Source organism: Mustela nivalis (assembly GCF_964662115.1).
Source record: "Mustela nivalis genome assembly, chromosome: 12".
NCBI lineage: Eukaryota > Metazoa > Chordata > Mammalia > Carnivora > Mustelidae > Mustela > Mustela nivalis.
Window position 1 is genome coordinate 14,846,278 of NC_139031.1, and position 16,767 is coordinate 14,863,044.

The 16,767-nt window shown below is 46.4% G+C and overlaps 1 protein-coding gene across 4 annotated transcripts in view; it reads left to right on the top strand.

Annotated features, from left to right (window-relative positions):
• Positions 1-1,376: 1,376 nt before the first annotated feature.
• DGKI (diacylglycerol kinase iota) overlaps positions 1,377-16,767 on the top strand; it is a gene marked incomplete at its 5' end in the record, with an annotated part of 437,574 nt that continues 422,183 nt past the window's right edge. For all 4 annotated transcript variants that reach the window (XM_082693877.1, XM_082693879.1, XM_082693878.1 and 1 more), the window contains one exon: positions 1,377-1,780. In XM_082693877.1, coding sequence (XP_082550003.1) covers positions 1,377-1,780 — 404 coding nt within the window. The remainder of the gene's footprint in view (positions 1,781-16,767) is intronic.

The following is a 16,767-nucleotide window of genomic DNA, read 5'->3' on the forward strand; positions in this document are numbered from 1 at the left end:
TAATAACCACTAGTTCTTTTTATCATTTTTAGTATTACCTGCCCTCATTCCACTCTGGAAATGTCCCGACCTTTGGCTTATTACAATGTGCATATGGAGAGAATTACAGAATGTGGAATTCTGGAGAGGTTTGAGGTCTCTTGTTCAATCTCCTAATTCTAGTTATGAGAAAACAGAGCGGAAGAAATCAAACAATCTGTTTGTGGTTGCACAGCGTCGACCTGAAATTCCTCGCTGGTCTGGTTCTTTTATCACAGGTACATGTAGGTATATATTTTGGTTACTACACTTACCCTTAAGAATGGATCTTTTCCCTATTTGTTGACAGCAGCAATTTCTTGGGTGGAAACTCCTAATTTGGAAAACAGTCAGGCTTACACACTTTGAGCGCATCATTCAAACCCCATAGAGCTGGATGACTAAATCTATAGAGACTGCAAGCTTGGGTTGTTTTTAGCAGTGGGGGCTGACGTGTTCCAAAGCCCCTCCCTGGGTGAGCTCCTCCTCTCCTGGCTCGACCAGGCACAAGCCCCCCGCGCTCCCATCCTCACGTTTACCTCCTGGATTCTCCCAGCCCTTTCGTTTCCCTGGGGCTCCTGAGATCCCATTCAATTGAATAAACAGCTGTTTAGGAAGAGCCTGCTACGTGTAAGGAAGGCTCTGGGCTGACTGGGGGATGCAGGGATGAAGGAGTCCCAGCCCTTGCCCAGAGAGAAAGGAGGGAGGCGCTTCCTCTGTATCTTAAACTTGACCTCTCTCTCACCGCTTACTTTACCCTGCTCAGGAATTCTCTCCCGGGTTCGCGCCGAGCACGCTCCTACAGCCCCCAAAGGTTTCCCGCTTAGGGCGGCTTCTGCCTGGCTCCAGCTCCGCACTAGCAGCGAGCGGTGGTGGAGAGAATGCCGCCCCGGGCATCGGGCATCGGGCATCGGGCGTCAGGGCACTGGGACCACGGTGGGTGCTGCCGCTCAAGGGCTGACTGCCTGGGCAGGGCACCTCGCCCGTCCCGGTCCCAGCCTTCTCGTGTATTAACCGGGGCGCGGCACGCTTCCCTCCGAGTTTCCCTCCCGGGGCTCTCCTCTCCCGATGTCTGGGTCCGTGCCCAGCGCCCCGCGCCCGGGCGGCTCCCCGTCCCCTCCCTCTGTCCTCCCCTCCTGCAGCCCGACGCCTCAGGGCACAGTTCAGATTCAGCTCCGGCTCGTGCCCCCGATTTAGGAAAAGGCCAGGGGGGCTGGAGGGCGCGGGTTGGCAGAGGGGAGGCAGAGGGGAGGCAGAGGGGGGCGGAGGGGGGCGGAGGGAGGTGGCCTCTGATTGGTCGGGGAGGGGGAGTGGAGGCACGGAGTTTCCCACAATGCCCCGGTGCGGTGCAGCCGCGGATGGATGCTGCGGGAAGGGGCTGCCATTTGCTGCCCCCGCCAGCGGCGCGCGGACCTGCTCGCTCTCCCGCAGCGGCGGCCGCCGCCCGCGCCGTCAGCCGGCCCGGCCTCTGCAGCGCCGCCGCCTCGGCTCCCTCCGCGGCCGCCGGAGCGGTCGCCATGAACCCCAGCTCCTCGGCGGGAGAGGAGAAGGGGGCGACGGGCGGCAGCGGCGGCGGCGGAAGCGGCGCCGGGAGCTGCTGCCTTGGCGCCGAGGGCGGCGCGGAGCCGCGGGGCGCGGGGGCAGCGGCGGCGGTGGGGGCCGCTGCCCTGGAAGAGCCCGCGGCCGCCGGCCCGAAGGAGAAGGACGAGGCGCTGGAGGAGAAGCTGAGGAACTTAACTTTCCGGAAGCAGGTCTCTTACAGGTAGGCGCGGGGGCCGGGGCGGCGGGGACACAGGTGCCGCCGCGGGGCTGAGACCCGCTCTCGTCCCTCGCAGAGGCGCTTCCCCGGAGTTGGGGGCACCTGGCGCGCTCGCTCTCGCGCGCGCTCTCCTTCTCTCTCTGCCTCTCTCCCCCTTGTGGGGACATGCATTTTCTTCCCAGCCCGGCGTTCTGGGCTGGAGGGAAGCGAGGTGCGCCCGGCTTCCCTGTGGCTCAGGACCGAAGACTGGGTCCCTGAGGTCAGAACAGCACCAACAGATGCGTGTGTGCGCCGGAGGGGGGGCTGCCGACACAGATGCAGACGCCTAGTGTTCTTGAGAGAAGTCTTCAAAGTTGTCCCTACGCCGGTGTCATCTGTAACCACTCCCCCTACCTTCTAGATTTCCGGGGATGAACCTTGGGCACTAACTCGATAGTGGAGCTCGCCCTCCGGGCAGGAGAGAAGAGCGCTGTACTGAAGAGAAATCCTTAGGGAAGTCGGCCCTGCCCCGAAATCTCCCATGAAGGAAGGGTCGCTGTGGATCTAAGTCTGTAGACACCCAGCTGGTTAGGGGGTTACCCGCACACGTGTTCTCTCCCCCTCCCCGGGGTGTGCCCAGCGGGAGGGGGTGGGGACCCACTGGCAAGCCAGGGGTGAGGGCGAGCGTGGGACCACACTCGTCCCTGAGGACGGATGCATTTGTGAGACAAGGACAGTGGGGGATAAATGGCCACCAAATTAGGATAAAAGATTACCCCACATAGCTCAGGATCTAAAAATGAGGAGTGAGGATTTGGTAGGTTCTTGTGCTGTGCCTCGCCACCCCCAGCCCCAGGCAAGAATAACGATTTTGAGAGATTTGGAGAGTTTCTGCTTTGTTAGTTTTAAAGTCAAGATCCTACATAAGCAGAGAATTACAAAATTTTGCACTTGCTAGGGCTCTGAGCATTTCTGGAAAAGGGGTCAGTCAAGACAGTATTGTGACCCTACTCCCTTGAGCCCGCAGTCCTTTCCAGAAACCCATACAAAGTATTAAGCCTGCCACACCATGTGCTGTTATGTAAGCAAAAGCAGATGACAGAGGTGTGTGGGCTTGTGAGGGTGTGTGTGTGTGTGTGTGTTTATGGGGGCATGTGTGTGAATCACTGGGATCCCCGTAGGCATTGCCTGGACAGGAGGCCCCAGACACTGGGGCATGGGCTCTGTGTCTGTGTTGGTTGGCTTCCGATGACTCGGAAGAGGTCTTGCTGGTGAGGCTGTTGCTCCCGCATCCCTCTCGTGCATTTTGTTCGCTGTGCGTTGAGGGAGTTTCCCACTTGACTTGCTCTTTTAGTTACTCACATAGATGAGGATCAAATGAATCTTTCTCTTTATATTTTTTGGTTTCTAAAAATAGATAGGTGCTGGAGAGTGGGGTAGCTCTAGGGAGGTATGCTAGGACACAGGCAGTTCTACTTCCTGGTAATGATGGCCTGCCTGGCCCTTAGGGAAGGGACTACATTCAGCCTAATTTAGGAACCCTGAGTTGGAAGGGGTTGATTAGATTAAGCCCATTGTGGGTCTGGGCTCCTGTGCTGAGAAATTCTCCCGAGTTCAGACTCCTCCCTGTTCCAGGTAGGGCTGCAAAGCCCCCGTTTGCAAGGGAAATCATTTCAGTTTGCCTCTTGGCAGGGGTCATCCTCTGAGCCTCTCTCTTGGACCTGGGTACTGTGTGAGTGGGACACGGCTTCCTGGATTGCATGCTCACACCTGCATGTGTCAGTGCGTGCACCCACAAGCGTAGGGCAAAGCATTTTTTTAATAAAATAAAAACAACAATACTGCATTTGCCTTCCAATCCATAGAGGCGGATCCCACTTTGTGAACATTCCCCTTTACCATCTCTAATTGAGGGAACCACCTGCATCAGTCACCTCAGGTGGGTCGTTAAAAATGCCTGCCACCCCAGGCTCACAAAGTCAGTCTGTGCGTGGGAATTTCTAACATCCTCCTCAGGCACTGCTTAAGTACATTGCTTTCTGAGGACTGCTGCCCTGTTTTCCCCCAAAGGCTAAACAATTGATCTTTGGGCTCTCGAAGAGTGCCCAGCCAAACAAGGCCAGGCTGTCACAACGTCAGAGCAAAGAGAGTGGAAAGACAGGTGAATTCATCTGGCCCATGTTTGTCCTGGGTAACCGGCAGAGTGTCTCCATTTTTATTACTCTTATTATTATTTTGTTTCGAGGCATGGTGAATGGCCGCCCCACTCGCCATGGCCGCCATTCCTGCCGGGTTCAGGGGGAGCTGGGCCTTGATCATCTTGCTAGTGGGTTAAGAAGTGGTCTGGGAGGAAAGTGCAGTTCTGGCTGGAGTGGGGCATGGGCTCCGCAGGGAGGACCCCACCGTGTCAGTCCCGGGGGGCACCCGAGGACAGTGCCTGGTGGGAGTTCGTGGAGGGAGGTTGGCGATACCTCACAGGATGGAGCCTGAGTGAAGGGGTTCGCCAGGCGAAGGTAGTATGGCTGCTTGTGTAAGGGGGGTCATCTGAGGTGGGGAAATAGGAGAGGTGCGGGAGGTAAAAAATATCTTTTGAAGAACATGGGTATTTGCAGAGTGACACTTGACAGGAAAGAAGAAGGGGGCTTGGGGAGAGGGTGTGCGTGTGCGTGTGTGTAGGGGGTCTCATCTGCTCCTTCTGTTGCTAAGGAACATATAAGCTAGATTTTAAAAATAAATGAGGAGTGGGTGGGCATATGCAGTGACTCCTGTCTTTTTAGGAACTGGAGCCCTTTACAAAAAGCCTTTAAATAACCATTTCTGGAGGCAGATTATTCATTTTGCTTGACTTTTACTTTGTTAAGTAAAATAAACTCCTTTATATACCCCTAGATTTCCCCTCATTATCTTTTCTTTCTTGGCTTTTTTGGGGGGAACCATTTTCCCATGAGGAATTTTCCTTTATGTCAGAGTCTGCTCCCCTAGAGCAAATAGTCTCTGTAGACTGTAAAGCTAAAGGTTTTAGAAGGCAGTGCAAGTGAGCTGGTACTTTTCTCTTAAAATTACTACTTCCTTTTTCTTTGCAAATTATGGTGCTGCAACAGGATACGTATGTGCCAACGACTATATAATGTGTAGGAACTGTTTTTTTTTTTTTTTAACTGCTGTAAGAATTCCCATTTAAGTTAGTAAAAAAAAAAAAAAAGAAGAAGAAGTCTCTCAGAAATACACAGGGGAGGGGAAGGAGAGGGTAGCTGGTGTTTATTGTCTTCCATGCTCCAGGCCCTGCAACAATGATTATTGAATATGCCATCCTATTTACTTGTCTTGATAGTCCTATGGTGTGAGTGTGGTTATTTCTATTTTATAGACAATTAACTTGAGGAATCTAGCTGGGGTGGGAGGTGGAGTGGAAACCCAGATCTGACTCTGAAGTGTTCTCTCTTTAGACTACATTCTGCTTCCCTCAACATTCATTTCAGGTTCAGAGTCTTTCCACACGTGTGTTTGTGTGTGTGTGTGTGTGTGTGCAGTGTAAGCGGCCCTTTCGCCTCCTATGCCTCAGGTCATTATATATTATCTCTTACACTTGTTGGGTCGTATCCTTTGGCTATATAATTTTCAGGAATCCCTCTGCTATTTCAGAAAAGGAATATAAATCCATGATCACCAAAACATGTATTGGTTTTGCCTATGAGCACAAAACCACCGACATGACACCTGCCATCACTATGAAGATACCCATGTTAGAGTTTTAGATGTCTTTGAATAAAAATTACACAGATGTAGTGTAGGTGAACCTAGATCCGGTGAAGAACCTGCCTGTGTGTACCTCCTTGAGCCGCCCCAAATAAATGATGGGGCGTGATTTCACTGGTAAGAAGGCCTGGACAACTACCGTTACTTCTACGATGTTGATGGTAGGCTTCAGTTTCTCTGCTTATACACCAGAATGGTACTGCCAAACCTTCCTTACAGGGAGATTTTGGAATCAGATAGAAGGAGCCAGCAGGAAGGATTAAAGTCCTTAGGCTAGACAACTTGGTAAAAAAAAAAAAAAGATTTATTATTCTTTATAAGTTGATGATAAGAACGTAGTATTTCCATTTTTGTTTTGTCCTGCAAAGCAAGATTATGTGATTATAAGAAAGACCAGTGGGATGTAGAAAGCCAAATAGGACGGCAGGCGCACTGTTTCTCCTCACACGAGAATCCACTGTGTGTGGCGGAAGTTTTCTTCTCCTGGGTATCAGTGTACGGCATTCTCCTTTGTAAAGCAGTTTTATTTATTTTATGTTTTATACATCTGTTCACTATTTAGAGCCTTCGGGATCAGATGAAAACTTTGGTTCTAATATAATGTTTTCTTCCTCAGTAATTACTTAGGACTTGGCTAAGTGTAGACTTCCTCAATCAGGACACCAACTGGGCAAGACTGCACTTGAACCAACGTCCAGAGTTCTTAATCTGCTCTAGTTGATCTTTCAGAGCCTTGGGTTCTATCATGGGAGAGTGACAGCATTGGACCCTGAGGTACCAGGGAGAGGAGAACGTGGAAGGAGTTTTGCTGGTATTCATTTCTGCTGTGGCAACAAGAGCAGTGCCTCATAGGGTCAAATTAAATGAGAGCAGAGCTAGCTCTTTGGAACATTTCACTACTAGGAGAAAGCGAGGGCTCCCAGTGAGGGTCCAGGCTGGCTGCACCTTCCCTGTCTGACAGGGCTGGGCTCTGGATATGCATCCTTTCGGCAACCTGAGTTGTTCCTGGAGTGGTCTCAGAGGCATTCACTGTGTGAAACTGGAAGCATCTGGAAGGACCCTTGCTTAGATGTTGACTTGACATTTACTTTCTTACTTGGGTTTATGTTGATAACGCTGATCCTAATTACTTTCTCTGAGACCTTATAATTTTAGTTTTAGGCTAGTAGTGACACCAAATCAAAGGTGGATAACTGAGGGATGAAGGTAAGGAGAGAAACAAAGCCTGAGCTGCAGGTTTCTTTCTTCCTTTTCTTTGAATTTTAATTTGCATGAAATAACTATAAAAATGGACTAATTTCACATTGTTTGAACTGGCTGGAGCTATTTGAACTGTTGGAATTGTTTGAACTGGTCGGAATGTTATGCCTATTGCAAGGCGTAACAAACCAATGCAATGTAGAGGAAGATTAAAGAAATTAAAATGCTGAGTTATGTCTGCTTGCACTTAATGCCTCCCTAATTCCTCTCTGGCTTGTTCACCAGGCAAACTGCTCCAAGGAGTAAGCTCCAGAGTGTCCCCTTTCTGTGATAGGTGTAGGGTCTTCCCACGTGCTCACATGGTACTTTCAAAAAGCTATGTTCAGACTTATAATTTTATTATAAGTTGTAACTTATAATGTTCAGACTTATAATTTTCTGGTGTGGGAATTAGACTAGGATTTGAAACCGGTACCTTCTAGCTGGTCTTGGGCATGTTAGATAAGCCCTTTCAGGCTTGGCATGTTCATCTCTGAAATGGGCTAGTCCTAATACCTACCTTCGAGGTTTGTGATGAGAATTGTACCAGTTACCCTATGCAAAGGACTTCGCAGAGTGCCTTGCATAGAGTTAACTTTCCCCATTATTATTATTCCCTGTTAGGTCGTTTGCTCCTCTGAAGATGCAAATTACACCTTACCATTTGAATCTCTGAATCCTGTTCTTATTACTCAGTAGGTGTTGGATAAATATTTATTGGATGAAGGAATTTAATTGCCTTCTTTAAATAAACTACTACTCTTAACATTTTCCCTGTCCATCTCAGTTGTGATTTTTCCTTTCCACTAAAAGGTTTGCCTTTTTCTCGCTTACACTTTGTCCAACAGCCCAGCACTGTGTTTCTGTTTACAGCTTCCTGCGCGAGTACCTGCATCAGCTGCGTAGCCAGCTGTCGGAGGCTGGAGAGGGGTGGCAGAACTCTTCCTTAACCAGCTATTTGCAGCTTGTCAAAGAAAAGGCCTTAATTTGCCTTCTGAGTAGCACTAATTAGCTCTCTGGCTCTCTTTCTGCTTGTCTCATCCCCTTCCAAGGGGGCATCATTGATTTCCTCCTCGGGGAGTTTTTCTGTGGACTTCTTCTGTGGTTAGAACTCAGAACAGCAGAGATGGCTACACCCCCACCCCCCCACCCCCACCCCTGCCAGTTTCTGGAATCTGTCCTGACTGCTCTCTTGGCCAGCCCCAGGTGGTGACTTCAGCAGACTCCCTGCTGTGTTACCTCACTCCGTCCTTGTAGTTCACCTGAGTGACTTTGGTGCAAAAGTTATTTTAGGAAGAATTCCTTTGTCAACTTAGTGACTCTTAACTTTGGTTTTGTTTTTCACTCAACTCAATAACAAATCCTTCCCAAAAGTGCCAGCTGTTTTTTATTCATGTATGTTTAGAGCATTTGAAGGCTGGCTGGTGAGGGTCCTGACCCCCACAGTGTTCAAAGGGAGGGAGCATAAGCACTGCGGTGGTCTTTCAGAGAAAGCCCAGTCGTCAGGTGTGTGTACACTGGCTGAGGAAGGGGGCTGTGCTTGGGTAGAGGTGGGAAAAAGGGCCTTCGCGGATGAATTTTCATCGTCTTTCCTTCCAGCCCTGAGGCTTTGGGAGTCTTTGAAAGGGAGGAAATGCTGTTTCTTAAAGGCAACAGCTTTCTGACAGGGACTTCTGTGGTCCTTAACCTCCCTGCGTTTTGCGTAAGTGGAGATTTGCTGTTAGATTTTCAGATTCAGAAATAATGCTCCAGGGGCGCCTGGGTGGCTCAGTGGGTTAAGCATCTGCCTTCAGCTCAGGTCATGATCCCAGGGTCCTGGGATTGAGCCCCACATTGGGCTCTCTGTTCAGCAGGGACCCTGCTCCCCACTGCCCCACCCCACCCCCCACCTGCCTCTCTGCCTACTTGTGATCTCTGTCTGTCAAATAAATAATAAAATTTTAAAAATCTGTAAAAAAAAAAAAAGAAAAAAAACCTTAAAAAAATAGAAAAAGAAATAATGCTTCAATAAGAACCAATTCTGATTTAAGCTATAACATTAATGGTCTGACTTGCTGGATGGAGTGGGGATACAATCAAAGCTTAAAGCAGTAATAATTAAACCTTAATCAAATCTCATTGTCCTTACTCTTCAATGTCATGAGAGACAGATAGCATTGTAACAGCCCTGACTAGAGTGCTCCCACAGGGGTTCAGTTCTCAGCCTATTTCTGTCTGCTGTGTGACCTCAGGCAAGTTGCTTAATCTCTCTGTGTCTTACTTTCTTCATCTATAAACTGGTAGTGTAGGAGTACTTCAGCTTGTGGGATTATTGAAAGATTGATACTCAAATTGTTGCCTGTCACAAAGAAAGCCATAAGTGTTTGTTAGAAGGGTGTCTTTTATACTCAAGTCCAATTAAGGGGATTTGTTTTTTATTCAAAATGTCAAACATTAGTCAAATGTCAGTAGCTAGCAAGGAAATTATTCAGATAATATGAAAATAAGATAGCTTTAGACTTAGGAAATTTAGTTTACAGGTTTTGGCATTCACCAAGGTATAGACTATGCACTTTGCCTCTCATAATTTATTAAAAATGAGTTGACTCTTACCAGAGAGTGTGAAGGGGATCGAGCTGCCTGGGAGTGCTGTGGAAATTGGAGTAGGCAGGAAGCCAAGGTTAGAGAAGATGGGCATGGCGAGTGTGCAGAGCCACAGTGCTCCCTGCCCCCAACCAAACTGGTCATTTGGGAGCAGGAAGCCAGACCTAGAGGATTGGGTAACAGGGGTCCAAGAGCTTCAGATGTCAGGAATACATAAGTAGATCAAGACAGAGGTCCTAGAAATAGAGTTGTCACCAAGGGCCACAGGACAGGGGTTATTCCTCTCCTGGCCTGGGTCAGTGATGTCTGCTCTGTGTGTCCAGACAATGGCTGACTGCCCTGTTCTGGCAATCAGAGAAAAAGCTTCCCAGATGCTACCTGCCTGGATTATTTCAGAAATGGAAGGATCAGCCTTCTGGGATGTTCTGTCCATTTTCTCAACGAGGCCAAACAACAGAATTGACTTTTTAAAATTGTAGGTGATTATTAAATATTTGTTGAACAAATAGAACTGGCTTAGGACTGTGGAATAAGTACTGAGGAAGTTAATTCATTTTTTTTTTTTTCCTACAAAAGGCAAAGGAAAGGTGGTTTGGTTGCTTTTGTATATCATGTAGGTTTTCAGGAAATAGCCAGAAAATAGACTCCTTGGAAAGTCCAAGGTACATTTTTAAAATGTGCCATTCCTTTGTAAATCAGAAAGATGTCAAAAATACTATGGAAAAATACATTTTTGTTTTAAAAACACTTGAAAGCAATTTGTTTAAAGATGAAAGGGGGCTTTATATAAGCTTATGCGGAAGCAGTTGGAAAGGGTTCCACATGTCACTTTTGAGACAAACTTCTGGAACATTCTTCAAACTGAAAGGACTGTGTTCTCATCCTTGTCCTTATGTATGTAACTGGGTTTGAGGCAATCTCTCTCTGAGACAGAGAGCATTCCCTGTAGGGGTTTTTGAGAAAAGAGCCTGATTTAAAACGGTTTCTTCCTTTTAAATTGGCCCCCTCTCCATGCAAAGTCTAAGCTATAGCATATTTTTGTCTCTCTCCAATTGAAGCACTGTCCTCAGCATCTGAAGTTAGACAGGAAGTGGAAAAACCTTGAAACCCCAAAGCCTCAGAGTGAGATCTTCCCTGGCAGAGTGAATACCCCTGGGACCGCTGAGTTTTCCTGCTCTGCCCTGCCTTTGCTCACATTGGCCACGAACCAGGAGATGCCACTTGTTCCTGTCCTTCCCAGTGGCCTTGGACAGACCATTCCCCAAGGCAGCAAAGACAGGGCACCAACTTGTGAAGTTTTTGTGCAGAGCAGCTAAGAGAAGAAACAAGTTCTTCTTAGGGTTCAGACTTAGACTGCAAGTGTTAATTTACTTAACTACCTACTTGTGACTATTAGCCGATATAAGGTACTGATTTTTATTAAGTGTTTACTCTGTGCCAAGAGCTGTTAAATATTTTATAGCTAGTATTTCATTGACGCCTCATTGAAGTTGGAACTATTATTGCTTCCATTTTACAGATAAGTGTATTGAGGCTTCGAGGTTAAGCAAGTGGCCTGGGTTCAGAAAGCTAGTGATGAAAGCTAATGGCAGAGTTCATATCCATTCCCCTGTTTGCCTATCGCTTTCCTAATGCAACTTTTCACACTGGTTTTTCTTTTACCCTTTCCCACTGCCTGTGTGCCAACAGCCCTATTTTCACTATCTGATGGTTTATTAGACTCACATCTCGCAAGAGGGGAGACCCATGGGTCCATCACTTTGGTGGGTCCAGCTAGTCCTGACCCAGGACACAGAGACAGGTTGACTGGCCAACAGAGCAAGAATTCTTTCCTGTCCAAGGGCGCAGTCAGCTCTGTGAAGAGCTCTATGGCACTGGCAACTGTAGGCGGCTGAGATCGAGCTTTCCAAGGGGGCTCTTTCTACAACTCTGAATTTTCCATTGCCTGAGATGGGGGAATAAATCCAGGTTCCTGGGGCGGGGAAGTGATTTGCAGGGATTATAGCCCAGAACATCTTCCCTATTTCAGATTCTACTTCCAGTACAAGACCTTGTGATTTTTGGGAAGGAAAGTGGAATTTGAGGGGTGTGGTTAACGCTGCAACGGGTTGAGGGTCCAGTGAAGAAGCAAGGACTGATTTATGTGTACCATTTGTGATTGAAATGGCACAATAAGCACCACTGGACTTTGTAACAAATAAGTATTCTTAGGAGACTTGAGTCTGTAGGGCCTGGTTAGACTGTGTTAACTGGAGGGCCTGGTTAGACTGTGAGCGCTTGCAGGATAAGTTTATTCAGAACAACACCCTTCAGAATCCAGAAGTATTTGCATGTGTGCTGTTATACTCACCTAGAAAGTTCCAAAGGATGATTTTTAAAAACCTGAGTCATTCTTTCCCGTTTGAAGAAAACCTTCAGAATTTCTTAGCAAAATAAATCTCTAGTTCAAAAATAAACGACACAGCTATTTAAAGATTAAAACAGAAGCTTTCTATGAGCCAGTGTGGAATTATAACAAAATCTAAGGGATTTTCTTTTTTTTTTAAAGACAGATTTCTGGAGATTTCTTACACTGTTAATACTGACTAAATTTCAGTACTTATAATAAAAATGCGTGTGGCGCTTTTTGGGCTTTACCGTTTATAAACTGCTTTCATGTACTTGATCTAATTTTACTCTCAGAAGAGTCTTGGGCAACAGGTGGAGTAGGTACTGCTTTTCTAGCCATTGTACATTTCAGGAAACAGTCACGACCTCTAAGGGAGTATCCAAAGCCACGGGCCAGTCAGGGGTCCTGCCCATCTTAGGCTGGCTTTTGGATGTTAAGTCTCATGTTCTTTTCACTTTGGGGCCCTGCTTCCGTGCACCGCTCCCCGGGAAGGTTGATAGCAACCTCTCTCTTTTGTGAATTTTATTTACTTGCACTTATCTCCGTTGTTGATCACAGGGACAAAGTTGGAATCAGTCAGTGGCTGGCATTTCAAATCCATATCACATCGACAAGGAGGATGACCTCGTTGTCAACCTCACTTACTCTTTCTGTAGATTCAAAAATGTGAAGCCACCCGCGGGATGGTTTATGTTTAACGCTCCTTCTCCTGGGGGAAAAAAAAGAGAAATATTCAGGCTCTTCCTCTGCCTTAGTTGCTAAGCAGCAGCCATTTCATTGTAAAGGCGATTTGGTTCAAGAAATGACATAGGTGTTCCAAGAAGAGCATTTCATTTTTACAGCAACCGCATTTCATGTCTCCATATAGTGTGTGCTTCGGTGGCTCAGGGATTTTAGGGGGAGAAGTGGGCACCTCAACACATTTGTTGAGTATGTGGAGAAAATTCCATCTAGCTGATCCCCTAATAACCAAACTCTCGTGATCTGTGACCACGGTTGCGCAGCACCTACAAGCTCCTTGCACTTTGAAGGATTTGGAAGTGTCTCCAGAAAACACGACTGCCAAACAGGTATGCTTTGGAGGCCGTGTTAGACACCGCCATGGAATGTTCTGGATAGTTTAGAATTTGAAGTTTTTGGAGTACCTTGGCCTAGAGTAGAATTTGGTTGCAGCGTGGAGTTGGATTGTGGGCACGATTTCATTGTATTGGGATTTTGCTGGCAGGTGAAGGCTTTTAAAAATGAAGATAAAAGAAAATACTGTACATGGCTCACGCAAGTCTTGGTGTTCAGTTTAATCAAGAAGCATATGAGTAGAGAGGAAGGCATGTATCTAAGACATGGGTGTGTGTGATTCTTCCATGTGTGTGTAGAAGAGGAGATTGTCAAATTTCAGAGCTGTGAGGTGATGCATTTTTTTCAGGTTGCACTGTCATTAATTTTGAAGTCTGCGTGATCCATGTGGGCAAGCCCGTGGCCCTGCTTTTCCAGGCATTTCTGCCATCTCTGCTCTAGCTTTATATAGATCGTTGTGAAATTTATGCGTATCCAGACAAATGTATTTTCTTAAGCGAACTGCTTTATGGGAACTGTGAAGGGAGCAAACTTTGTTGTTTTCTAGGAGCGCGCTGCACACCACAACTTCCCCAGTCCGCTCCCCAGGCCATTTGAGAGAGAACACCTCTTTCCGGGAGCAGATGGGATGCTTGGAAGCTGGTCTTTAACTTCCAGTAAATTGCCCTCCCATTTATGGCAAAGTACCTCTTCCAGGAACTAGAAGTAATGTTCAGAAGAAATAATACATGGATGAACCCACAAATGGCGAACAGTTATTCCCACTGTGGTGTGGGTTCATTAGCAGAGTTGTTTTTAGCATCTCCCCGGCAATTAGTGCTTCTCATCTACTTCATTGTGCACTTTTTACAATTACTTAAAACGGCTTTAGGGAAGCAGTTCTGGTGTTATAGGAAACCGTTATCTAAATGGGGAAGTCGAGTCAAGAAATCTGGAAAGGAGAGGACTGGAATCATTGACTTCTCTCTAGGCATGAAGACACAGAGATGTCAGAGGCTCCGTGTCTTTCAGAAAAAGCACCTTTGAGGTGCTCAATGGTGTGTTCTCAGCCATATTAATAGTGATATTACCAATTACCAACAATAACATTTTTTCAAGTCTCATTATATGTGCTGGGAGCTGTACTAAATGATTGACATACTTTATTCCAGTTAATTCTTGCAATGATTTTATGAGGTAGGTGCTGTTACTATTTCCAGTTTTACAGAAGAGGTAACTGAGGCACAGGGTAAGGAAGTAAGGCGGCAGCTTCTTAGCACTTCACAGCTAGCAAGCAATGGAGCCAGGATTTGAACATCAGGAGAATTCCTTGGCGGGCACACTTGAACATTGCCCTGTGCTGTATCCCAGTATAAATGTATAGATATACCTCGTTTTCCTCTTGGGAATCCCCTCTCTCCTGTCGTGTGCAGTCTTGTGGGATTTTTACATCTAGGTACTTGGCTCTGCACCATGGCAGTCAATGAGGTCTTTGCAAGCGGTCATGGCTGGCCTCCTCTTACCGCACTGATACTGTCTTAGGACATATGACCTGAGTCTGGACATTCAGACTTTTTTGGATTTGACCTCTTAAAAGCTCTCAAAGGGAGTGCCAGTTTGTTTATATCCATTAGCAGTGTCCTGAGGACCGTTCCTGCTGCCCTCGCTGCTGTGTATTCCAAGCCTGGATCCCCCAGCCTTTTGATTACTCATAAACAATCCAACATCTTCCCAATGAACTTCCTTTTTGTTTAAGTTGAAAAAAGCAAAACAACAACAAAACCCCAAACCTTCCCGCCCCCAACTGATAACGTGTCATTGGCAAATGGTCCATCAGCAGAGGCTGGTGACTATCTTCCCCGTCAGGAGTTCTTGGCTACATTAGGGAACGTGATGATAAGCTATGCTTAGTTCTGATTGTCGTAAAGATTTTGTTATAGGGAAAATAAGGTATTACCATTTAGTGAACCTTTAACATCACTTAGGTACTTTGTGCTTCCTATTTTGTTCTCTTATTTAATTATCACAAATTGTCTGAATTAGTTTTATCTATTTTACAAATGAGGACACTGAATCTCAAAGGAAAGTAATTTGCTTCCAGTCAAAGAGGTCTTAGTTGATGGGATGAGGATTCAGACTCCGTTCTAAGTCACCCAAGGCTTAAAAAATTTCCCCATGATGCCATGTTGCCTCCATGTTGAGGCCAAACCCGACTCCTTTATTTTTTGCCTACTGGTATTACATGTGCATTTCTGGGGGATATTCAGATTAACCCTCCCCTTTTTTTCTATATGCTAGCTCTCCGAGTGTGTGAAGTCAGGTCTCACATTTCTGTTTGGCTCTGTTTCTTTAGACTAAACCATCTCCACTTTTATTCTTCAGTTAATTCCTTATCTAAAGGTGATTGATTGCAAAGCCACTATTCCATGTGTCCCTAACTCGACAGCATCCTGGTTTATCCATGGCTTTCTTTATAAAAATTGAGAAGTAATCTAAAACTGTGGTCTAACCAGGGCCACCACGAGCACATGTGGTGTCTTTGTTCGAATTAGAAACAGGTTCTACGTCTAAGTGACAACTTAATAAAAATCCTCCTTTACTCCTGAGCTCGGTCAGGCTCAGAGCCAGAACTCAGCAGGTGGTGGCTGACACTTAGGGTGGGTTTCAGTCTCCACCTGCCTCCACATACACATGTGTATGTGTATGGGTGAGGCTCTAGGGACTTAGCTCCCTTGCTGTGGCCGTTGGCTGCCATGAGTGTATGGATTTGCACGGATTCAGACCAATTGGTGTTAAACTTATTCCAAAAGCCAAAATATCCAGGTTGCCAATTCAATGAATTACTGACGAAATTTCCAAGGCCTTGTTTAGTTTGCAGCCATTTCACTTCAGGTTTGTCATTTCAGTTTGGCTAAATGTTTAGTTGGCATGTTTTATATTTATTTCAGACACCAAGCACTTCTAGAATGTTCCAGATTCCTTTTCTTTTTCTCCCTTCCTTCCTCCCTCAGTCCCTTTCTCTCTTCTTTCCTAAATAAGAAATGTCAAGCTCTCTCTTAAGAACTATTTACTATTATCTCTGTGTTTCAATGTTTCAGACTCATGCCCGCATCACCCTCCCCTTGACCCTGCTGCTGATGGAGAAATGCCTGTGGTCAAGCCTTCTAAAACTGGCTTATTTGTCTGTGAGGTTTTGGTGAACATTTTTTTTTTTTTTAAGATTTTATTTGTTTATTTGACAGAAAGAGAGAGAGGGAGAGGGAAAGCACAAGCAGGGGAAGCGGCAGTCAGAGAAAGAGAGGGAGAAGCGGCTTCCCAGTGAGCAGGAAGCCCGATGCTGGGCTCAGTCCCAGGACCCTGGGGTTGTAACCTGAGCCAGAGGCAGCCGCTTAACCAACTGAGCCACCCAGTCGCCCCTGGTGAACTTTCTTTTAGTGCTTTGATACAAAGATTATAAAGAAATCCATCTGTGCTTTGACTCAACCTATATTTGGTGGGCACAAGATCACTCATTTGTCACTCATTGTTTCAGATATGAGGGCTGCCCAATATAGTAGACAGTAGCCACATGTGCCCATCCGAACAAATTAAATGCATTAAGTTTGAAATCCAATTCCTCAGTCACACTAGCCACACATTAAGAGCGTAATAGCTACAGTGACTAGCAGACACCATATTGAACAGCACGGTTATAAGCCATTTTTATCACCGAGGGCAGGTCTATCGAACAGTCCTTTGAGAGATTAGTGTCAAGACACGAATTTATCAAACCCCCTAGAAACCTCTAGCTAGTCATCCTTTAATGACAACATCGAAGGATACAGTTCTTGGGTTAAGAAGTCTAGTTCTCTAATTACAAAGTTAGGCTTTAGAGGGGTAAGTAGGAAGAAGAGAGCATTGAAAACAGAGCAAAGAGGAAAGTCATTCTTGGTGTTCTTCATTTTGCTTGTCGTATGTTCCTCCCCTCCTCATTACAGTGGTGACCGATTTC